The sequence below is a fragment of the Ursus arctos genome, unplaced genomic scaffold (genome assembly GCF_023065955.2).
Source record: "Ursus arctos isolate Adak ecotype North America unplaced genomic scaffold, UrsArc2.0 scaffold_32, whole genome shotgun sequence".
NCBI classification, from domain to species: domain Eukaryota; kingdom Metazoa; phylum Chordata; class Mammalia; order Carnivora; family Ursidae; genus Ursus; species Ursus arctos.
The window spans coordinates 14627340-14650964 of record NW_026623008.1 but is presented as its reverse complement, the minus strand read 5'-3'; the positions used below and the strand labels follow the sequence as shown (position 1 = coordinate 14650964).

Genomic DNA, 23625 nt, shown 5'->3' with positions numbered 1-23625 from the left:
TTGGCTATTTTCATGCTTGTTCTTAATACCCTTTTTGTTTTCAGCTAAATTTGTTCTTCCTGGGATATCTCATAATTTGGTCTATGCACCTAAGTTTTGAAAAATTCTTTCTGGAGTTCAGTTAATGTCCCATTTTACACCTTCTTCATTTCGGTCCAGTTGCACTCTAAGGATTTTGGACTGCTGATTTGAAATGTTCATACGTGTGAATTGGTGGAAATTTTATTCACATCAGGATGTTGGGCTACGTTTTGGTTCTGTGTGCTCGTGCTTTGGGGGGTTTTTCTTCCGCTGAAATGCTTTGATTTTCATTTTCTGCTTCTAGAGCAGCTTTGACTAGCTACTTCTGCTCTTGTCTGTGTAGTTTGCAGTGTCTGGTTTTTCTACACTTTCGGGACCAGCTGAAAGCAGAGGTGAGGGTTCGGGCGGCTGGCCGGTTTTGCTCAGTCAACAGCACGCTCTTCTGTTCCTATAGTGAAGTGCAGTGTTAAACAGATTGCCCCCTACTGCTGTGGTAGTTAGCCTCTCACCGCAAATAGAGTTGCCTAAAATAACACAAATTTATTATCTCACAGTTCTGTGGGTCAGGGTCCAGCTCCAGCATGACTGGTTCCTCTGCTTAGAATTCCATACGGCTGAGACCAAGGTGTTGGCAGGGCTGCATTTCCTTCAGAGATTCTAGGGAAGAATCCATTTCTTCCAGGGTCATTCAGGTTGTTGACAGGATTTAGTCCTATGTGGTTGTAGGACTGAGGTTTGCATGGCCTTGCTGGCTGTCCGCTGGGGGTCATTCTATTTCTAGAGACTGCCTGCCTTTCCTACCTCCTGGCCCCCCTTAGAATATATGTGCTGCCGAAGCGAGCACCCTGGCCCCCCTTAGAGACGCCCAGGGCCAGCCCCTCCTAGGCTTCAGCTCTCTGACTCTGCTCCTGTCTCCTTCGTCTGAAGCATCTCTTCTTCTTCTTCTTTTTTTTTTTTTTTTAAGATTTTATTTATTTGACAGAAAGAGAGACAGCCAGCGAGAGAGGGAACACAAGCAGGGGGAGTGGGAGAGGAAGAAGCAGGCTCCCAGCGGAGGAGCCTGATGTGGGGCTCGATCCCATAACGCCGGGATCACGCCCTGAGCCGAAGGCAGACGCTTAATGACCGAACCACCCAGGCGCCCCTGAAGCATCTCTTCTAACCCCTGTCCTCTGCCGGGGTCTCTGCGCCCCTCCCGTAAGGCCCCGTGTGGTTATACTGGGTTTACCAGATGATCCAGGATAATCCCCTGTTTTAAAGTCAACGGTTTAATAACCTTAATTCCATTTGCAAAGTGCTTTTTGCTGTAAGAGAACATAGTCATGGGCACGTACCAAGGGGTGGGAATCATAGGGGTTGAGACCTTGCCTTCCAGATTTTGCTCTCACTTTTGGGTTCCCTCTCTCTCTCTCTCTCGGTGGGAGGGGTCAGTGTGTCTTTCTTGATTTTCTCTTGTTTCTGCAGGCCTTTTATTTGCACCTCAAGGGGTCTCCCACTGATAAACACCCTCCAGAAGCAATGCCTTGCAGAGACTAACCCCTCGGTCTCTCCAGAGACTTGCAGAGACTCTGTCTTGCAGAGACCAACCCACATTCCGGTCTCTTCCATTGATTTCTAAGTATCCGATCTATCGTCAGTATTTTCCTACTCAGAGTGGGGCTTTCTCTTTTGGGGAGAGATGTTATCTGCCTTCCAGCACCTTCCCCTCCGGAGGCCCTTCCACACTTTGCTGGGTGCTTTCCACTCATCCCCGCCGTGGGGCGGCCCACCAGCTGGCTGCTGGGCTTCTGGTATTGCAGACCCGCTGGTGTAGGCTGGGCGGAGGCTGGTTTCATTTTCTCTCCTGGTTCTGTGTGCTGTTTCAGAGGGTCTCCCTGGAATGATTCAGATTTGGGTAGCTGCCGTTATCCCCAGGTATCTAGAACTTTTGTTTGTTTGGGAGAGAGCACGAGCAGGGAGGAGGAGCAGCAGGCAGAGGGAGAAGCAGGCCCCCGCTGAGCAGGGAGCCTGACGTGGTGCTCGACCCCAGGACCCTGGGATCATGACCTGAGCCAAAGGCACATGCTTAACCGACTGAGCCACCAGGCGCCCCAACTTTCTTGTTTTAATAGAAGCAAACATATGTGTGTGTACAAATCTGCTACCCACACACCTACATAGTCTCCCTTCTTAGGTCAAAGTAGCTACAAACACACTTTCCTCCACCTAGACTTTTTTCACCCAACGATACATCCTGGAGGTCGCTCGGTAACAGTCTCGAGAAATATTCCTCATTCCTCGCGGCACTCCATCACACGGGTGTGTCATTGTTTATTCCAACAGCAGCTCGCTCGCTCTCTTTTTTTCTTTTCCCAAGCCCACATTGGGGCTTGGACTCACCGCCCTGAGATCAAGACCTGAGCTGAGATCAAGAGTCAGACACTTAACCAACTGGGCCACCCGGGGGGCCATCCCGGCAGCTCTCTCTTGATGGACATTTGGGTTGTCCCTAGTCTTTTGCTGTGACAAAGAGCTCTGTAGTGAGTAGTCTGTACACACACTACTTTCGGATTTGGGGTCGGTTTCTTTGGAATTGATTCCTCCAGCTGGGACAGAGGAAACGCATGTGTGATTTGGGCTGTTGCCAATTTCTGCTCCGCGGGGAGAATCCTTTTGCCTTTCCACTAGCACGTGCGAGCATGCTTTCGGGTAGCCTCGCCGGTTTGCGTCTTTCTTACTATTGAGCAAGGCTGAGATTTCTTTTCATGTGTTTTAGGGATGATGGCAGTTCTTTCCCTCTGAACTGGGTTCACATCTTTTGCCCATTTTTCTGGTAGGCTGCTGCTTCCTTTCCCCTCTCCACTCGTAGAAGCTTTTTAGAGCAGAAGTATTGTAATTTACATCAGGAATATTAATATTCCTTGGTCTGTGGCCAGTTTCTTCATCTGTGAAGTAAGTTGGAAATGTTTTTGTTCCCGTTTCATTTGTCTTTTTACACGCTTTATGGTATGTTTGCCATACAAAAGAATTTTTTGAAGTTTGTCCAGTGATCAACTTTTTATTATTGCGTGGAGATTCTGAGTTTATGCCTCCTTCTAGAACTCATATAGCTTCTTGCTTGCTTTTATTTTTATTATTTATTGTAATTTTTTTTTAGGCAGATAGAGAGAGAGTGAGTTGGGGGAAGGAGAGGGAGAGAGAGAATCTCAAGCCGACTCCCCGCTGAGCGAGGAGCCCGATGCGGGACTCAGTCTCATGACTGTGGGATCGTGACCTGGACTGAAATCGAGAGTTGACGCTTAACTGACTGAGCCACCCAGGCGCCCCATCTTTCTTTCTTTTTTGCATTTAAATCTGATTAACTTGATTTTTATCCTGGTGCCTGGGTGAGGCGCTCATTCCATTCTATCCGTTCCACACGGCTCTCCTTGTTTCCTAGCACCGGTTCTCGGAAAGCCCATTTATTCTCCACGAACGTCAGCTGCTGCCTTGATCGTATGCTAAAGTTCTGTAAGCACTGAGATGTAGTTCTGATTTTTCTATTCATTTCTCTTGCTCTGTCTATTCATGTACCAGTGCCAACCATTTTATTAGAAATTTAGGGGCTTTTTAATAAGTTTTATAATTTTATAGGGCTAATTCTCTATCAGTGATTTTCTTTCTTTCTTTTTTCTTTTTTTTTTTTTTAAGATTTTATTTATTTTTTGGACAGAGAGACCGTGAGAGAGGGAACACCAGCAGGGGGAGTGTGAGAGGGAGAAGCAGGCTTCCCGCCAGCAGGGACCCCGATGCGGGGTTCGATCCCAGTACCCTGGGATCATGACCTGAGCTGAAGGCAGACGCTTAACGACTGAGCCACCCAGGTGCCCTCTGTCAATGATTTTCTATTCCAGGTTTTTCCTGGATATTCTTTCTTGTTTGTTTGTTTTTTACAAAATGAACTATAGAAACAACAGGGCTAGTGCAAAAGTAAAAAAGGGAGAGAAGTAAAGAAAAAAAGTTGGTGGAATTTTTTGGGGAATCACATTATATCTATACATTAGCTTGATGATACCCTCATGAGGTTGGATTTTTCTGTCCACAAACATGGTATGTCTTCTGTTAATTAAGACCAATTTTTGTGTCACTCAAGAGTATTTTATAAATTTCCTCTCATAGGTTTTGAACATATCTTGTTAATTTCACACCTAGATATTTTATGATATTTGCTTTCCTCTGCCAGGTATCCTGTTCCATTATGTCTTCTCACTGGATTTTATTTGTAAAATGAAGCCTATTGGCTTTAAAAAATATTTTTAAAAAATAATTGTGAAGTAAAAGGGAACACTTCTTAACTTATTCTATGGGGCCCATATCACCTGATAACAAAACCATACAATGACATACCAGGAAAACTATAAACCAGTATTTCTTTTATCTTAAGATTTTATTTATTTATTTGAGAGAGAAAGAAAGTGAGAGAGACCACAAGCAGGGGGAGCAGCAGGCAGAGGGAGAGGGAGAAACAGGTTCCTGGCAGAGTGGGGAGCCTGATCCGGGACTCGACCCCAGGACCCTGGGATCATAACCTGAGCCGAAGGCAGATGCTTAACCGACTGAGCCACCCAGGTGCCCTACAGACTAATATTTCTTATGAATATAAACACAAAATGCTCCACAAAATACTAGGAAACCAAATTATACATCATGCCAAAGTGGGATTTATCCTAGGAGTGCAAGGTTGGTTTAGTATCCCAAAATCAATTAATGCAATATACCATATCAATAGAATAAAGGACAAAACCCACATAATCATCTTAGTGATGCAGAAAAAAGTATTTGAAAAAATTTAACACCCGTTATGATAAAAACACTCAGGAAACAAGGAATAGAAGGGAGCCTCTTCATTCTGATAAAAGGCATCTATGAAATGTCTACAGATAATATCATACTTAATGGTGAAAGATTGAACGCTTTCCCCCTAAGATTAGGAGCAAGACAAGGATGTCTGCTCTCACCACGTCTAGTCAACGTTGGGCTGGAGGTTCTAGCTAGGGCAGTTAGGCAAGAAAGTGAAATAAAGGCCACTGAGATTGGAAAGGAATAGATAAAACCATTTCTATTTACAGATGACATGATCTTTTGGGTAGAAAAACCTAAGGAACCCACTAAAAAAAAAAAAAAGCCCTAACTGCTAAAATCAATTAACAACTTCAGCAAGGTTGCAGGATTCAAGATCAATAAGCAAAAAGCAATTGTATTTCTACGTACTTACAATGAACAACCCACAAATAAAATTAAGAAAACAATTGCGTGGGGCACCTGGCTGGCTCAGTCCATAGAGCATGTGACTCGATCTCAGGGTCATGAGTTCAAGCTCTACATTGAGTATGGACGCTACTTAAATAAAAATGGATAATATCCATAAACATCTAAAAAAACACAATTCTATTTGCAATACATCAAAAAAGAATAAAATACTTAGGAATAACAAAGGAAGTGTAAGGTTGATATTCCAAAAACTATAAAACGTTGTTGAAAGAGATTAAGAATACCTAAATAAATGGAAACACACCCATGTTCATGGATTGGAAGACTTAGTATTGATAAGGCGGCAATACTTCCCGAACTGATCTACAGATTCAAGGCGATCACTATCAAAGTCCCAGCTGGCTTCTTTGCAGCAACGGACAAGCTGACCCTAAAGTTCCTACGGAAATTGAAGGGACAGAAGAGCCAAAACAACTTTGAAAAGAACAAAGTTGGAGGATTCACACTTCCTGATTTCGAAATTTTTTTTAAAAGATTTTATTTATTTATGTGACAGAGAGACAGCCAGCGAGAGAGGGAACACAAGCAGGGGGAGTGGGAGAGGAAGAAGCAGGCTCCTAGCAGAGGAGCCCGATGTGGGGCTCGATCCCGGAACGCCGGGATCACGCCCTGAGCCGAAGGCAGACACTTAACAAATGCGTTACCCAGGCGCCCCACACTTCCTGATTTCAAAACTTACTACAAAGTTACAGTAATCCAGACTGCGTGGTACTGGTATAAAGACAGTCATAGAGATCAATGGCATGGAATTGAGAGCCCATAAATAACCTTCATGCTTATAGTCAGTTGATTTTCAACAAGGGAGCCAAGGTTATTCAGTGGAGAAAGGACGGTCTTCAATAAATGGTGTTGGGACAACTAGATGTCCGTATGGCAAAGAATGATGTTGAACCCCAACCTTACACCATATACACAGATTAATTCAAAATGGATCCAAAACACTAAATGTAAGAGCTAAAACTATAAAACTCAAAGGTGTAAATCTTTGTTACCTTAAATTGGACATTGCTGGGACGCCTGGGTGGCTCAGTCAGTTAAGCAGCTCCCTTTGGCTCAGGTCATGATCCCAGGGCCCTGGGATCGAGCCCCAGGTCGGACTCCCTGCTCAGCGGGGAGCCTGCCTCTCCCTCTTTCTCTGTGCTCTCTCACTCTCACTCTCTCTCCCTCACTTTTTCTCAAGTAAATAAATAAAATCTTTAAAAAGATAAATTAGACATTGCTTTCTTAGGTATGATACCAAAAGCACAAACAACAAAGGAAAAAAATAGATACCTTGGACTTAATCAAAATGGAGACTTTTATGCTGCAAAGGATCAGGAATGAGAGAATACAGCCCATAGAATGAGAGAAAATATTTGCAGATCACATATCACAATGAAGTGCTTATATCCAGAATATGTAAACAACGCTTACAACTTAAGAATAAAAAGACAAATTAATCCAATTTAAAAATGGGCAAAGGATCTGAACAGACAATTCTCCAAAGAAGATAAACAGATGGCCAATAAGCGCAAGAAACAGTGACCAACAACACTGGCCACCAGGGAAATGCAGATGTGCAATGCAGAACTACCATTTAGAGGGGCGCCTGGGTGGCACAGGCTACGTCATTTAAGCATCCGAGTCTTGGTTTCGGCTCAGGTCGTGATCTCAGGGTCACGAGATCGAGCCCCGTGTCGGGCTCTGTGCTCAGCCTGGAGTCTGCTTGAGATTCTCTCCCTCTCCCTCTGCCCCTCCCCTCTGTCTCTCTTGAATAAATAAATAAATCTTTAGAAAAAAGAAAAGGAAGTCCTGACACATGCTCCAGCATGGATGGACCCTGAAAACACTGTGTTAAGTGCAAGAAGCCACACACAAGATTCTATATCGTGACATGGAATCTCCGGCATAAGCGAATCTGGAGAGACAGAAAGTGGATCGGCAGTCGCCTGGCGCTGGGGGTTGGGGAGAAGTGGAGGATGAGTACCTGTGGGGGTGGGGTTTATTTTTGGATCATGAGATGTTTACAAACTGGCAGAGCTGATAGCCGCACTACTCGGAATGTACTAAAAACCACTGAATTGTACCTGTTAAATGGGTGAATTGTATGACGTGGGAATTAGAGCTCAGTGAATCTGCTACAAAAGTCACCATGAAGGGTTCCAGATGTATGAAAATAGACAAATCTTCTTGCCATTAACACCACGTGTCTACCATCCATTAACTGCCCACGTGTGTCCTACCAGGTAGCCTCTGTTCTCACCTGGTTACAGGTGATGACCATTCCCATGAACCTAAAACATCCTTCTTTACTCATCAAACTGCCCTTTGAGGAAACAGACTGTGCACCCAGGGGTCTTGGGGCTGGGGGAGAGCACGCTTTACCGCTGCAGCTGGGAGTCACCCTGCAGACCCAGGTAGGAGATCGCAAAAGCGCGGAGTCCACGGTCAAATCAGGCTGGCTCTGCCCTTCAGTCCGATGTCTGTCACATGGTAACTTGACCGTGGCCACGGGAGAGCGAGCGCTGCAGAGCCTGAGAGTTAATGCCTCCGCTCCTCTCAGGAAAAGGATTTATACAATTTTCTGACACCGTTTAGGACGTGGTGACCCCAGTGTTATGTGTGGAGCCTTCCCAGGGGCTCCTGGATAAAATGTGTGTGGGGGGGATTGTCCCCGGGGGTCGGCATGGTGGGAGGTGGGGGGCTGATGAGCGGGTTCTTTTCCTGTTTTCTGCAGGGCTGTGGACACAGTCAGTGCTCATTTAGTGCCGGGGAGGGGGGTGGGCAGGTGGGAGGCCGGCGCGGGTAGACGGGCGGGTGAGGCGCAGGCAGTGGGTGCGGAGGGCGGCCGGACGGCGACTCAGCTCGTGACCCCTTGCTTCCAGCTCCGGGCGGCAGAGGTGGAGATCAAAGACCTGCAGTCAGAGTTCCAGCTGGAGAAGATCGATTACTTGGCCACCATCCGCCGGCAGGAGCGGGACTCCATGCTCTTCCAGCAGCTGCTGGAGCAGGTGCAGCCCCTCATCCGGCGGGACTGCAACTACAGCAACCTGGAGAAGATACGGCGCGAGTCCTGCTGGGACGAGGATAGTGGCTTCTGGAAGATCCCCGAGCCCATCATCCTGAAAACCAGCCTCCCAGTAGGTCAGGCACTCGGCTGTCCCCTCGGGCCTCCTCCACGCAGCTTGCCCTCCTGCACGGTGACCTGGAGCCGGGGCCCCGGCCTTGCTGGCTGTGGGTGCAGCAGCTGGGGGGAGGGCCTGGGGCTCCAAGATGGCGGGGGCCTGAAACAGAAGTAGGGTGTTCTGGAGTCAGACAGATGTGGGTTGGAATTCTGGCTCCACCGCTCCCTGTGTGGCCTCTTTGGGCCTCAGTGTCCTCATCTGTGAAATGGGGATTAGTAACTGCACCTTCCGTAAAGATCGCTGGGTGGCTTAGCGTGTGTTCCTGCGTGTGAACCCCTCGCGCCATGCCCGGCACATGCTCCGTCTGATCACTGTCACGGTCATCGTTCATTACCTCCCCCAACAGCCTTGGGGCAGGCAAACATGATCACACCTTTTACATCCGAGAAGATGGAACCTCGGAATAAGTGACTGAAGCAGAGGCCAGTCAGAGCAGTGAGTCGTAGGACCAGGGATAGAAACGGGTTCACCTGCTTTCGCCACTGATTTCTGTGTGACCTTATGAAGGTCACTGTTTCTCTCTGGGCCTTGGTCCCAGATCTTCACAAAGAAGGGGTTGGGTGAGGTGGTCTTGAAGGCCCTTCCACCCCCGCTGAGTCTCAGGTCCCACGGTCTCCGGCCTCACAGTTGGGAGCACCCCTGGTCAGAGAATGTTCCTTCCGGTCCTGCTTCTCTGAGTTTAGGGATGGACAGTCCCCCTGCGGGAAGGCGGGGAGCCCAGCCATCTCCATTTCCCAAATGCAGGGGTCGGCAGGGTTTCCCCTGCCTCCACAGGCCTGCTGTGCTGCAGGAAGCAGGGGAATGGCTGCTTTGGCATCGGAGCCCTCCTATTGTCTGTGTCCCAAAGTCGTCCCTTGGCCTCGGCTCCGGAGAGTGCTGCTGCCTGCCCTGGCCCTCTGGCCCACAGACGAGGGACCAGGCAGCAGTGACTTCAGCTTGTGTTTCTCATAGCAGTTCCAACAGGGCCACAGAACAAGGCAGTCCGCAAAAGCTCTGCAGCAGACAACGGGGAACCAGGCACGGTAAGGCCTCTGGGAGGGGGTGAGGTGAGGGGAGCTGGGGCAGGGGAGGGCTTGCGGGTCAGCATCATACTTTCACCCCACCTGAGGATCAAAGCAGGAGGCTGAGCCTGGATCTTTCCGGTGTCACTCTGTCGGCCCCTCCCCCGGCTCTGGCCCTCACGCCAAGGCACTTAGGGTCCTAGAGACCAGAGGGCAAGTAGGTGGTGCAAGGTAGCCCTTCTTGCTGGCGAAGGACAGGAGGTGGTCTTCAAGCCCAGGCGCCGGGCCCGTACATTCTGGTTCCCTGCGCCCTTGCTGGTATCCTCGGACCAAAGGGCCCTCGAGGATCCACGAAACAGTAATAGGGCTTCTGAAGTTCCTTTGCTCTCCTACCTCTGTTGTTTCTATGACAACAGAGATATACCTCCCGCAGGCGGAGGTCAGGAAACTTCCTGTAAGCACACCGTTCTGTGTGCTGCTTTACTTGTCCGTTAGGCTTCCCCTGCAAGGCTAGCTCCGGACTCAGGCAGGTGCTCTCTACGCGGCAGGGAGGGTGGCTGCCGGCCGCTGGTGATCCCAGAGGAGGAGACCCAGTCTCTTACCACACCCTAAACCAACACTTGTGGAGAGATTCTGATGAGCTCTGCCTGGGTCAGGGGCTGCCATTGGACCAGGGACTCTGTCCGGAAGATCTGTTTCTGTGGCTGGTTCAGTCTGGGTCACAGGTGGGCGAGAAGGAGAGGTGGTGTTAGGGCACTGTGAACGATGGCCTCGCCAGGACCACGTCGAGGGGGAGAAGGGTGGTCCCTGAAGGCAGACTCAGGCTGAAGCAAACAAGGCCATTACAGTGGTGAAAAATCAGTCTTTGGTGAGGAGAGTTGGGGATTCCAGTTCTGATGACTCTGATTGTGCCCGTGGGCTGAGTCCTGTATTCATATTCTATGAATATGTCGTGATGGGTTTGGGCTATGTGGTACCGGAGAGCAAGGCACTTCCCATCCCAAGGAAGGGGGGTGGCATAGGCTTGGCCGGAGCTGTGACTCTCCTGCCCTGAGCTGCCTGGATCCCACCCCAGGAGTAGGGTCCACAGCGGGGGCCGGGAGGCTCAGGGCGGCCCCCACCCCACCAGGCTTGCAGAGGTGAGAACTGTACAAACAAGGGGTCTTGACCCATCGAGGATCCGGCCTCTCAGCAGGAAGAAGACCGCTACAAGCTGCTGCTCAGCCGCAGCGACAGTGAAAACATTGCCAGTAACTACTTCCGGTCCAGGCGAGCCAGCCAGATCCTCAGCACGGACCCCAAGAAGAGCCTCCGTGAGTGCCCTGCCCGCCTCCTGCCCTCCGGCCCCTCCCGGGGAGAGTCCCTCCCGGCCCTCTGCCGAGCGGGAGAGGCATGATGATGGGTGGACTGGAGTCAGGCCCGGGTTGAGAACCCCTTCCCACCCCTGAGCCTCAGTTCCCTCGGCCGTCCGCTGAGATATGCCTACCTCCCAGGGTTGGGGGAGGTGAGGGGGGGAGCGGCCCAGTCCAGCGCCTGGCACATGGCATGTGCTCCGTGCCCAGACTCCCTCTTCCTGTCCCCCTTCGTCTCCTGGCGCAGAGCCGCCGTGTTCGGTTCCTCTGCCTCCCCCGAGCACGGCAGGCCTGCGGCACACAGCTGGGTGTCCTGGCATGGGCTGCCCGGGTCTGGCTCGGGGGCTCACCAGCTTCCGCAGATGCCAGTAGGGTGGCTGACAGGGCCACAGAAGGGGCACACAGGGCCACAGAAGCAGAACACTTTTAAAAGCAAGAGTGACAATCACTTTGTTCTTCCATTTTTTGTTAAGATTTTCTGTCTTTGAGCGAGAGCCTGAGAGCACAGGGGGAGGGGCAGAGGGAGGGAGAGGCTTAGGCAGACTCCCCACTGAGCAAGGAGCCTGAGCCCTAAACCAAGAGTGGGACGCTTAACTGACTGAGCCACCCCGGTGCCCCTCGTTCTTCCATTTCTAAAAGCAAAATCAAAGGCCACGGAGCTTTTAATAAAATAGCCACGAAAAGCAAATCTCAGTTCTACGTTGAGACTGTTGAGGAGGCGGAATTCAGTAGAGTTGAGGACCAGGAGGGAAAAATAGCACCGGAAACAAATGAACGTCAGTTGAGGACCTGGCACTGCGCCCATGCTGCCGATGAGGAAACTGACGCTCCCCGACGTCACACTTGCACGCAGCTGGGCCCCGAGTGCAGGCCTGTCCGGCTCAAGATCCGGGGCTGCCGGAGTCTGAGTCTCCAGAACTCCGAGCTCCGGGCCCAGACCGTCTGGGGGCCCAGCTGTGGGACCAGACCTCCGGCTGGGTGGGGTGGGGCGGGCTCCCCATCCCCGTGTCCCCCTGGCTCACTGGCTGCTCTGCCCCCTTCTCCACAGCGCATCACAGCTCGCCCCCCCGGCCTCAGCTCCCCACTCAGCAACACCGCTGCCGTCTCGCCTACCCAGGCCCCCGAAATGCCCCAGCCCCGGCCCTTCCGCCTCGAGTCCCTTGACATCCCCTTCACCAAAGCCAGGCGTAAGAAAAGCAAAAGCAGCTTTGCCAGTGAGCCTCTGTGAACAGGGCCTCCTGCTGCTGCCCTGCCTTGGGGGCTTCTGTGAGACTGCCAGGCCCCCAGGGCAGCCCCAGCCAGGCCTCCTCCCCCCTGCCCCCAGGGTGTGCAGACGCCCGAGGGGGTCCTTGCCCTGGGAAGAGGCTTTCCCTTCTCTGTCACCCGTCCTCGCAGAGGTGCGCTCCGACTCCCCATGCCGCGCCAGTGTTCCAGCCGCTCACCTGCCACAGCTCGCCGTTCCTGCCCACCCGTGTTATTCCGTGCCTCGATGGGCTCAGAAACCTCAAGGCGTTCACCAGCAGCCCCGACGGAGTGGGCAGCAACTTCCGTGTGAATCAAGGACAGCATCTTGGGGATGGACGATCGTGCCTCGGTCCACCAGCTCCCCTTCCTGGGGGAAGCCGGATGGCGTGGGCGCGGGAGTCCTGGAGCAGCTGCTCCACTGCACACGCCCAGCTGTCGTGGCCTAGAGGAGGCTTCGCATGAAGCTGCCCCAATAAACTGCCTCTTACCGATAAGCTCCTTCCCCAGTCCTCTGACGGTGTCACAGGGGCCCCTCCTGCCACTGCTGCCTGGCCTTCACGGGGAAGCCCTTTTTGGAGCAGTTTCTTAACTACCCGATGCCTTTAAAACAGGCCACAGGCTTTCTGCCACTGCCCACACTTGTGAGTACTAGTGCATTTTTCTGAGGAGAGCACCTGAACTGTCATTAGATTCTCAAAAGATTTGTGAGTCAGGAAAGCAGAGTCCTCGTTTTGGAAAGTAGGGATTGTGTCTTGCTGAAACCCAGAAAAAGGCCAGGTTTTGACAGTCCTCAGGGGCTGTGCTGGAACTGGATGCCCTGATGTGGCCAGAACCCAGGCCGTCGGGGCTACTGAGGACACACTCCTCCCCTTGGCCTTCGTATCCCAGGCCTGGCCTGCAGGAGGGCCCAACCATCGAGGGAAGAGTCTTGGCCTTTGGTTGAAGAGGAGACTCATTTCACTCCGGGCCCCATCTGTGAAAGGGGAACAGCTGCCTCCTAGGGACATTGTGAAGGTTCAGTGAGATAGTCGGTGATGTTCCGGGCACATAGCAGGTGCCTTGCCTTAGTCCCCCTTGTTCGTTCTCCTCCGTATTTTGCAATAATGACTGTGGCGGATCCACAAGCCACTTGCCAGGGCCAAACTCACGCCCTGGAGCAGCTGGGGTGGAAGGTGCTCGGGCAACTGCGGAGACCAGTCTAACTGCAGGCCGGCTGCAGTACCCACGTTGAGGAAGGAAGATCAGGTCTTTATGGGGGAACAGAGTGCCCTTGTGAAGGGTGGCGCAGACATAAAGGATGGAGATGATCCTGGGAGGCTAAGAGGGGAATGGCGGGGGGCGTGAGCAAAGGCAGGAGGTGGGGAGTTTGTTAAAGGTTGGAGACTTGCCACAGGGAAGCCCTGAGCAGTGTTGAGAGGAGGATGTGGCTGCCGAGATCAGTTTTGGTGGAGACCTGAGTAAGGAGTCTTGGGTGTCCCCGAGCTGTGGCAGACTCCTAAGCTACCAAATGGCACCACTGGGTCTGAGTTTGGGGTGGACTGATGTAGGATCATATGCAGAAGGGCAGGCGCGCTGAACTGGGGCGCCTGAGGTAGGGGTGAGGCTGAACTCGCAGTGGAGCCAGTGGAGATGGAGAGGAGGTAGAATCAGTTAAGGAGATGGATGGAGGGAGATTTTGACTTTTGCCCCCACATTCTTGGCTTCGTGGACAAGTGTGAAAGGTCAAAAAAGATTAGCTACCTTCTCTCTCCACAACTACCTTCACCATTTGCTGCAGAATAGTGGTTGGGACCCAGAAAGCAGCTGAAATCTTGGCGCTGCTTGTGGTAGCTTTCACTCAGACCCATGGTGGGGCTGGGAAGAGCCCCGCCAATTTAGAAGGGGTGGGAGGCAGCACTACTGTCTGCACCAAGTGCTTCAGAAGCTGCCCGAGAGCTCCCGCCAGCCCAGGCTTTTGCAAAGGCACGCAGGTAAGCGGGAGAGCTGGGCCTCGCTATCATTTCTATTTGCAGCCTAGGAGAGAGGCCTGGAGAGAAGTGAAAAGCCCCAGCAGCAAGGTCAGTGCGGGGGGTGCGGGGCGGTGCTGGGAAATGAACCCAGCTTGAGAGTTTCAGTCGGTAGGCCGGTTCGCCGCCCATCCACGCCGGCTCCAACGTGGGCCACCAGGCCGGGCAGGACAGGCCTGTCCCAAGGCCCCTGGGTCCGTCAGCGGAAGGAGATTCAAAGGGCTCCTGTCCCTCATCTTAGTTTTCCAACCCTTCCTCCCTGGAGATGGCGGAGGTGGGGCCTGGTTCCTCGTCCCGAGTCGATCCTGGTCCTGTGAGGACCACCGGGGAGGTGGTTTGTGGTGGCCACCACCGCCGCAGGTCCCGTGAGGGACTTGCTGGTCGATGAAGAGGCGGGACCGGGGCTCCGGGCGGGAGACCGGATTGGGCGGAGCCTATGGGCGCTTGGCCTTGTTGATTGGCTGCGGCTGCGGAGCTGTCTTTCTAGGATTGAGCCTTTTCCTTTGAGGAGGCGGAATCTCTCGGCCTTCCGCCAATAGGGTTCAGGGACTCCGCCTCCAACGGGGCATTTCCGGTGGTGCTCCGGCTCTTCTCCGTCTCAGCGGCGGCTTAGGCCCGCCCGGCCGCGAAGTACCAGGATCGCTTCCGGGTGTTACTCCAAGACCACGAGCTGCGATTGGGCGGCCTAGACGGAGCACTTCCGGTGCCCAGGTGCTCGGGTTTTGTCTGGAGGAGGAAGATGGAGCCCGGCGCCGCGGCCCGCGCTTGGTCTCTCCTGTGGCTGCTGCCCTTGCTTTGCCCGGTCTGCGCTAGCGGTCCTCGCACCTTAGTGCTGCTGGACAACCTCAACGTGCGGGAGACTCACTCGCTTTTCTTCCGAAGCCTGAAGGGTGAGACCCGGGCCCGAGGCGGCGGGGGAAAGTCGGGTTGGAAAGGCCCCCGAGCCCGAGGGCAGCGACCTCCCTTCCTCCTTCCCACTGGTTTTGCACGAAGGGGCTGCCCGCTCAGGCTTCTCGCTCGGGTGGGGGGCGGTCGTGGTCTCTGCAGCGGTGCTTTCCCTTGGCGTCCAGTCTGCCTCAGCTCCCTGTTCTTCTCGTCCAGACAGGGCCTTTGAACTCACATTCAAGACCGCAGATGACCCCAGCCTGTCCCTCATTAAGTACGGGGAGTTCCTCTACGACAATCTTATCATTTTCTCCCCCTCGGTAGAAGGTAAGGGCTGCACGTCGCTCCCAGAACTGGGATTCAGGGCCCACGATTGATTGATCGCTTTCATCTGGATCTTGTTCATTTTTTGGCCATGGCATGGGTCACCAGCCCTGGGCTCTGCTGCGGCCAGGGAAGAGGGAAATGTTCACTTCTAACCTGGGCCCAGGAGGGAATGTCTCCTTTCTAAAAGGCACAGCTGAGGGTTGTGGGGTCAAGTGTTGCACAGACCATGGAAGCGCAGGTCCTGCTACTCCTGAGAAGGGGATTTTCTCTATAAAGGGCCTGATAGGAAAGATGGAGAGTGCCGCTGCTTGGGTTGGCCTGTGTGGGTAGAGAAAATGGCATGCTATTAAATAGTTTGCCTGCAGAGGCATTGTGATAGTTGATGGTAAGAACTGAGATGGAGTCACAGTTTCTAATGGCTAGAACATTAGCCATAATCTAGCCCAGCCCCTGTTGGAGACTGGACGGGTGTGTCCAGGGCCTTAGTAGAGAGCTGGTTGTTGAACAGAATGAATGTCTTCACTGGCTTATCCAGTTGATACTTCAGTATTCCTGTGACAGAGAGCTTACAAGTTGTGCTCAGGCAGATGGGAGTGTCACCGAGAAGGAAGCGAGCTGTGGGTGAGAAGGGTTGGGGGAAGGCCGAGCTAGGCTCTTGCTTTGGGAATGTCAGAGAACCTAAACAGTGTTTCGTCATTTCCGTACCTCCTTCCTATTTTTAATGTATCCCATATCACCTGTTAGTAATTGCTTAACGTTCTCTTTAAATTGACCCCTTAAAAAAAAAAAAAAAAACTATAACAACATTTTAAAGGAAACCAGTAAAGAACCCAGTATCAACACTAAAAATGGAAAGCCAGTATCATCACTTCCTTTCAGTAGAAGGTAACTGTAAACGCTGTAAGTTCTAGCCAGCTTCTGTTGCCTGCTGAAGGCACTGAGTCCGGGGCTTCCACTTTTTTTTTTTAAGATTTTATTTATCTATTTGACAGAGATAGAGACAGCCAGCGAGAGAGGGAACACAAGCAGGGGGAGTGGGAGAGGAAGAAGCAGGCTCATAGTGGAGGAGCCTGATGTGGGGCTCGATCCCATAACGCCAGGATCACACCCTGAGCCGAAGGCAGACGCTCAACCTCTGTGCCACCCAGGCGCCCCCGGGGCTTCCACTTAAAGGAGACTAGCAAACGTTAGAGAAGTTGTTAAGATTAGTATCAAACTAAGACATTCTCTTTGATGGAGCAAGCTTGAAAAATAATTGGAAAGGGAAGAAGTCTCTCTGAGATTCAGCGTTGTTTAAAGCTCTGCCCTACGTCACTGTTGGACCTTTTCTGTGCCTCGCACAGTAAGTCCCACATGCTGCAGGAAAGCTTCGGGCGCTCCTGGGAAGAAGGCTTGTGGCGGGGGGGGGGGGGGGGGGTGGCGGGATTCAGGGTAAGAGTTTGGCCCTGGCTCCGAGGGCCCTTCCGTGGCACTGTGACTGCTGTTAGCCCTCTCAGGCCTGAGAACCCTGGCCTGGCTTCCTTCTCCATGCATCGGTGGCTTCGTCACTGATTAGGAAGCTCCCAAGTCCCATGCAGTGATGGCCATAGAAGAATGATCCTTAGCACATCCTTTGTACCCAGAAAAAACTAGGTCCTCTCTTATAGATGGGCACATGGGCTCAGAAAGGTGGAGGGGTTTCCTGGATTCAAGCCCAGGTAGCTCCGTCTCACAGCCTGGGTTCTTGCCACTGCACAAGGATTTCTCAACAGTGGCGCTTCTGGACATTTCAGACTGGATAATTCTTCATTGGGGGCGGCGGTCTTGTGCCCTCTAAGATGTTTAGCAGCATTCTGGGCCTCTGTGCACTAGATGGCAGTACTCACCTCCAGACATTGGTCTTAGGGCAAAATTCCTCCTGGCTGGGAACCACTGTCCACCGTAGTGTACCAGGAGCTGCTGCTCAGTTGTCTGACTCTGCCTGGCCTGTCTGTAGGAGGGTGGATAGATGGCTTTCTGAATGTAGTAGAAGAGGTGTAACGTCCCCAGGTACAAGATGTTCTGTCTGTGCCTGAAAGTAAGGTAAGCTGCTTTTTGTTTTTTCCTGAAAATTACCCCTCAGAAAAGAGGGCCGTTCTCATAGTCGAATCTTTACGTAGTCATGTTATGGATGCGTAATGGACAGACTTCTCTATCCGGTGTCAGTACACGGTACTCCCACCCTTCATGTTGCTTGGGCCGGAAGTCTTGGGGTTGTCCTTTGCGCCTCTCTCTCTCTCTCACAGCCCGTATCCAGTCTATCACAGGCCCTGCTGATTTTATCTTCAGGGTAGGTGTGCAGGCCCACCTCCTGTCTCCCTGCTTCTCTCTTCCCTCCCTCCCCTTCTCTCCACTCTTCACTGCCTGGGTTATCACAGTGGCCTCCTAACCCACTGCTCTGCTCCCACTCCAGTCCCCGTACCCGATTTTCCACCCAGCTGCCAGAATCGTCCATTAAAAATATAAAGCAGGTCGGGTTGTTGTCCTGTTCAGAAGCCTCCAGTGGCTCCTTATGGCCAACCTCACGGGGGTCTGTACAGCCTCGTGAGCTGCCCTCCCCATTTCGGCCGGCCTCATTTGCTTTTGCTCTCCCCTTCGTACACCAGCCGAGCCACACTGGGCTCCTTGCTGGGACAGGCTCACCTGCCTCGAGGACCTCGCCCCCGTCGTTCTTGATGCCCCCTGTGCTGCCTGGGCCACTCTCACACCTCAGATGCTACTTGCCCCGGGTCTTCCCTGACCGGAAGCTCCCCCTCCCTCCTACTGTCCCTTTTTTTTTCTGCACACAAGAAACAATGTTCACGTAATGCCTAAGTGAATTCCTGAGCACTCCCTCCATTACTTTGTTGAACATCAGGATGCGCTTTGGGGAAGACTCTTGATCTGGTTCTGGGTGCTCATGGCAGTCCTCTGCCTGGATTGACTGACCAAAGAAAGATACCATCTCATAAGTACAGAGGTTGGAAGTTAATGAGCCTTTTTGGGGATCACTTTAATAAAAGCAGTCTACAAAGTGGTAGACTCTCTGTTATGGCTCTCGTGGATCTAAATCATAGGATTAATAAGGAAAGAAATTACACATGTTGGCAAAAGAGTACTAGTGTCAAGTGACCGCATCATCCTAGATTCAGAAGGGCTCGTTCTCAGACAATTTAGATGGAAGTGAAATTGATGGGCTCTGGCAAACTGCCAGCCCCAAGTAGCTCCAGTGATGACAGAGCTACTGATGGGAAAGGCACAGGTGGTGAGTTTGAGTGAAGTTGTGTCGTGAAACTTGAGTGGGAAAATGCAGCATTTCTGAACGTGTATTTTATGTGTGACTTGAGATGTGTATAACTAGCTTGACAACTATAATTCGTGTTTGACTATGTCATTTATACTTCTGAAAGTTAAAAGTTTATGAATTCAAGTCTTAAGGATCTTCAGTTTGGGAAAATGGGCATATATGGCCAACGGGCATCTCCTTTTGGGCTGCAGAGGGCTCTTCTGGGATGGGTTGTGGCTGGTCTGCAGTCCCCGCTCCGCAGCCACGTCAGAGGAGCAGTCTGGCTTACTGATCTGACACTTCTTTCAGATTTTGGAGGCAACATCAACGTGGAGACCATCAGTACCTTTATTGACGGTGGAGGCAGTGTCCTGGTGGCTGCCAGCTCAGACATTGGTAAGTCTGACTTGGGAAGGTCTAATGCTTTCCATCATTTCTCCGGGAAGCTTGGCGAGTTCTACAAATGGAAGCTGCTAGATTGGTGCTCACTGGACAGTGAGTGCGGGAACTGCAGAGCCGTTCAGTCCCTCCCGTGCTTTCCTGTGACCAGAACCAGGGAGATGTGGGGCCTGTTGGGGCTGGGGACCCTGTTGTTTCCCGGTTTTTTCCCTTTTGTTTTTGTTCATGTTGGTGGAGCGTCCCTTATAAAAAGATGACAGGTAGGGGCTACTTGGGCAGGCCCCAGAGCATTTTGATAGATTATTTTTTTGTTTCCTATTTTGGAAATTCTCAAAGATGCCTGGAAGTAGGGAGAGAGCAGTATCCTGAAGCCTGCACGCGTATCACCCGGCTTCAGCAGGCATCGACACCTGGCCCGTCTTGTTTCATTTTCTCAGCATTGACATGTTTGTTTTTGTTTATTTTTTTTAAAAGATTTTATTTATTTAAGAGAGACGGCATGAGAGTAGGGGGAGGGGGAGGGAGAAGCAGACTCCCCGCTGAGCAGGGAGCCCGACATGGGGCTTGAGACCATGACCTGAGCCAGAGACAGATACTTAACTGACTGAGCCACGCGGGCACCCCAGCATTGCCAGATGTTTAAGACCATCCTGGGTGGGCTTCTTTTTGGGGGTGACGAGGAGGAGAGAGAGGAGAGAAGTCCTGTGAGCCAGGCTCATTCAGGTCAGGTCTGTCTGGGGTAATTTGCCCAACGTGGGCTTTTGCGTATTGTGGGTGGAGGCGGCCTGGTGGTTGTGTGTGGTACCCGTTCAGGTTCTGACCCTGCAGTCAGAATACCTCAGCCGGGTGAAACTGCAGGGCTCTGGGGTGACTGGGAGAGAGTGAGTCACCAGGATGCCAGGGCAAGTGACACTGCTTGGCCCAGGGTGCACCGTAAGGGCTGAGCCAGGCGTTTCTTGGGTCTGTGCAGGTGACCCTCTTCGAGAGCTGGGCAGTGAGTGTGGGATTGAGTTCGATGAGGAGAAAACGGCTGTTATTGACCATCACAACTATGACATCTCAGACCTTGGCCAGGTAATCAGGCCTGTTACCTTCCAGGTTTCAGGCCCTTAAAGCAGAGCTCAGCCTGGAAACCGAGAGGAGGTTGGGAGGGAGTCCTTGGCGTGGGGGCACCTTTCCTGACCCCCATCATTCCCTCTGCTGCTGCAGCATACACTCATTGTGGCTGACCCCGAGAACCTGCTGAAGGCCCCAACCATTGTCGGGAGATCATCTCTGAACCCTGTTCTCTTTCGAGGTGTCGGGTGAGCGAGCAGGCGCAGGGCGCTAGAAGCCTGGGAAGGACGGGATCACTTTCTTTTGTGAGGAAACGAACCCAAACTTGATGATTTGGGGGCATTCCCTGGAGGGGAATCCCTGGAGCATGTGGGTGAAATTAATTTAGGACACTCAGAGCCAGACTTCATTATTGCGGTGAGAGGAGGGCTGCTGTTGTAGCAGGGGCTCAGCTGTTGAGAACACAGAGCTCATCTCTGTGAAGAAATGGCCTTTAGGGACCCCAGGTCTTTGGGCTCAGTTCTCAGAGTTGGTGTTCGGTGTCCTCTTTTCCTTCCACAGGATGGTGGCTGATCCTGACAATCCTTTGGTATTGGACATCCTGACGGGCTCTTCCACCTCATACTCCTTCTTCCCGGATAAACCTATCACCCAGGTGAGGTGCAGCCTTGAGGCCTGTAGATCCTGGGCCTGGTGGTAGAGCACTTTATTTGAAAATGAGAAATGGGGCCCCTGGGTGGCTCAGATGGTTAAGTGTCTGACTCTTAATTTCAGCTCAGGTCATGATCCCAGGGTCGTGAGATCGAGCCCTTTGTTGGGCTCCATGCTGCATGTGGAGCTTGCTTGAGATTCTCTCTCCCTTTCCCTGTGTCCCTTTCTTTCTCAAGAAAAAAAGAAAGAAAGAAGGGGAAAAAAGCACGTAGGACAGCCCACTCTGCGGGGGCTGGGAATGAGAGCTTGGTGGAGGCAGGAAGGGGCCGAGGCAGTGGGGCCTTAGGTGCTGCCCTCAGGTAGGACCTGGGTGGTTGCGGCCCAGCTGCCTGTCCTTTGCCTGGGCTCTCCTGGATGACGGCCCCCTGTCGTTCCCAGTACCCCCACGCAGTGGGGAAGAACACCCTGCTCATTGCGGGGCTCCAGGCCAGGAACAATGCCCGGGTCATCTTCAGTGGCTCCCTGGACTTCTTCAGTGATGCCTTCTTCAGCTCTGCAGTGCAGAAGGCCGCGCCTGGCTCCCAGAGGTGGGTGCTGGAAGGCTCTGGGGGGCCTGGGAAGAAGGAGCCTTTTAGCTGGAAGGGTCAGAGGCTAGCTATCTTCAGATACTTGAAAATTATTTGAAGACTTGACTTTGTTGCTGTGTTACTGGTGTTGGCACTCCAAACTTCACGGTAGTAATGGCTTCTCTGGAGATGTTCCGACGTGTATTTATTGCACAGGTGACTTCCAGAGCAATACCATCTGACAGCTTTTCCGTGCTCCCTTTAAGCAGGATACCTAGATATGTATGGCCCCAGGCAGAAGCTAGTTTTGTGCAGTTTATCTTGATGAATAGGGACTTGTCGTGAAGAAGTTGGTTCTAGTGCTCTGGCCTCTCGTTTTCCCCTTCTGCAGGTATTCCCAGACAGGCAACTACGAGCTCGCTGTGGCCCTTTCCCGCTGGGTGTTCAAGGAGGAAGGGGTCCTCCGTGTGGGGCCTGTGTCCCACCATCGGGTGGGTGAGACGGCCCCACCCAACGCCTATACTGTCACTGACCTGGTGGTAAGAGGGTCTTGGAGCAGGAGGGCCCCTGGGGTTTTGGCCAAGTTGCTTCAGCTTGAAAGCCTTTTTTGCACATTTCTGTGATGGGCTTAGTGGCCTAAGGAAGAAGAAATTCATCTCTACCCCTAAGAGTGTCAGTGGAGGTGCAGAGTGCCTGGCACACAAGCCACTGTCTAAAGAGACCTTTGAAGGGGTGTGGGTTTGCCGAGGAAGTGCAGGAGCGGGAGGGCTTCGCCAGTGCACGCTGCTGGGAGCCGGATTCACTAGAGAAACGTTGGAGTCGGGTCTAGAGGATGAAAAGGGGTAGGCAAGAGAAGTGGGGGCGGGGGGGCAAGACAGCAGGGAAGGTGGCAGCAGGGAGGCCCGAGCGCACCTGGCCCACTTGCGAGTGGAGTGGTCTGGGTGCAGACTTGGATGGCCCCATGCCGAGCTGTGGCTGGGAGTTCCTGCCAGGCTCACGAGTGGTTCGGGGCCGCTCTGAGGGTGGTGGCAGCCCGGCTGACCAGCCTCTTGTCTCAGGAATATAGCATTGTGATCGAGCAGCTCTCGAATGGCAGATGGGTCCCCTTTGACGGCGATGACATTCAGCTGGAGTTCGTCCGCATCGATCCTTTTGTGAGGACGTTCTTGAAGAAGAAAGGCAAGTAGTTGTGGTGCACAGGAATGCTGCAGGACGACAGTCCCCTGGGGCTTGCTCTTGTGCAGCAAGAAACCCCTCCTGCTTACGGTCTCGGATCTTCCCCAGGTGGCAAATACAGCGTCCGGTTCAAGTTGCCTGATGTGTATGGAGTGTTCCAGTTGAAAGTGGATTACAACCGGCTAGGCTACACGCATTTACACTCTTCCACTCAGGTGAGCGTACGTCACAGTCCCCTTTTTGGCCAGAGTGGCCCCGTCTGGGCTGCTGGGTGGCCAGGGCCTGTCACCTTGGTCCTGTCGTAGGTGTCCGTGAGGCCACTCCAGCACACGCAGTACGAGCGCTTCATCCCCTCGGCCTATCCCTACTACGCCAGCGCCTTCTCCATGATGCTGGGGCTCTTCATCTTCAGCACGGTCTTCTTACACATGAAGGAGAAGGAGAAGTCTGACTGAGGGGGCAGAGCCCTGGGACTCCTTAAAACACGCAGATGGGGCTTATGTAGGATTGGGGCTTCCTTTATGGTGGGATTTGTGTGTGTGTTAAGCTGTGTGACAGTGGCACAGCCTTACCTCAGGGGGAGATGCAGCATTGAGTACCAGGGGGTGGGGGTTAGAGACTGATTTTTAATGGAGTTTTTCCACCTAATGCTAAGTGGTATTTTTCATATGTGGTCACTCTCATTTCTATGATAAACATTGCCCTCCAACTTCGTCTGGCCCCGTGTGCCTTGCTGTGGTGGGAATGCTGTTGAGCAATGGTGAGACACAAAAGCGTTGCTGCCGTGGCCTGCATTTCCCTAAGTGTGAAATCCTAGAACTTTGGGGGAGAGGACATAGTTAATAATACACGAGGTGTTTGACTTTCTAATAGGATTATAGAGTTGACATGTATGTGTACCTTGCTTTAGGCAGTAGTTGATTTCTAAAAAGCATGTGTAAAATTCTATGTGAAATCCCGTCCCCATTGTTGATCTCTACTCACAGAATTTTGTCTTTATTAAGGTGTAAGAATCACTCTTAAAGCCACATCTGCAGTTCAGAGCAAGTAGGTGTTCTTCGGGTGTAAATGTGCGTTTAATCCTTCATAATTCCTGTAAGAAATGCTAGTCAAAAGACGAATCAGCAAGTAAACCACCACAGTTAATTTCCATTTCATCACTGCTTCTAGCTCTGTTAGACTTGATTCAGTAGCTGGAGGAGCT

At 52.1% G+C, this 23625-nt stretch overlaps 2 protein-coding genes and 1 long non-coding RNA gene across 3 annotated transcripts in view; 2 read left to right on the top strand and 1 right to left on the bottom strand.

Annotated features, from left to right (window-relative positions):
• The window catches only part of KIF17 (kinesin family member 17), a 42196-nt gene extending 29446 nt beyond the window's left edge, over positions 1–12750 (top strand). The window contains 5 exon segments of the mRNA XM_057305102.1: positions 8175–8433; positions 9429–9496; positions 10671–10788; positions 11876–11889; positions 11891–12750. Coding sequence (XP_057161085.1) covers positions 8175–8433; positions 9429–9496; positions 10671–10788; positions 11876–11889; positions 11891–12055 — 624 coding nt within the window. The 3' untranslated portion in view covers positions 12056–12750.
• On the bottom strand, positions 6768–14464 carry LOC130542265 (uncharacterized). The gene is made up of 2 exons (XR_008956709.1): positions 12270–14464; positions 6768–8573 (listed from the first exon to the last, which is right to left on the bottom strand). It is a non-coding gene; the product is annotated as an uncharacterized LOC130542265 (long non-coding RNA).
• A 214-nt stretch (positions 14465–14678) lies between these two features.
• On the top strand, positions 14679–23130 carry DDOST (dolichyl-diphosphooligosaccharide--protein glycosyltransferase non-catalytic subunit). Its single transcript, XM_026517162.4, has 11 exons — positions 14679–14968; positions 15180–15290; positions 18883–18969; positions 19943–20046; positions 20182–20276; positions 20590–20683; positions 21118–21266; positions 21637–21784; positions 22304–22424; positions 22530–22636; positions 22727–23130. Exons 1-11 carry the CDS (start codon positions 14818–14820, stop codon positions 22874–22876), a joined length of 1317 nt encoding a protein of 438 aa, XP_026372947.1. The 5' UTR covers positions 14679–14817; the 3' UTR covers positions 22877–23130.
• Positions 23131–23625: the final 495 nt, after the last annotated feature.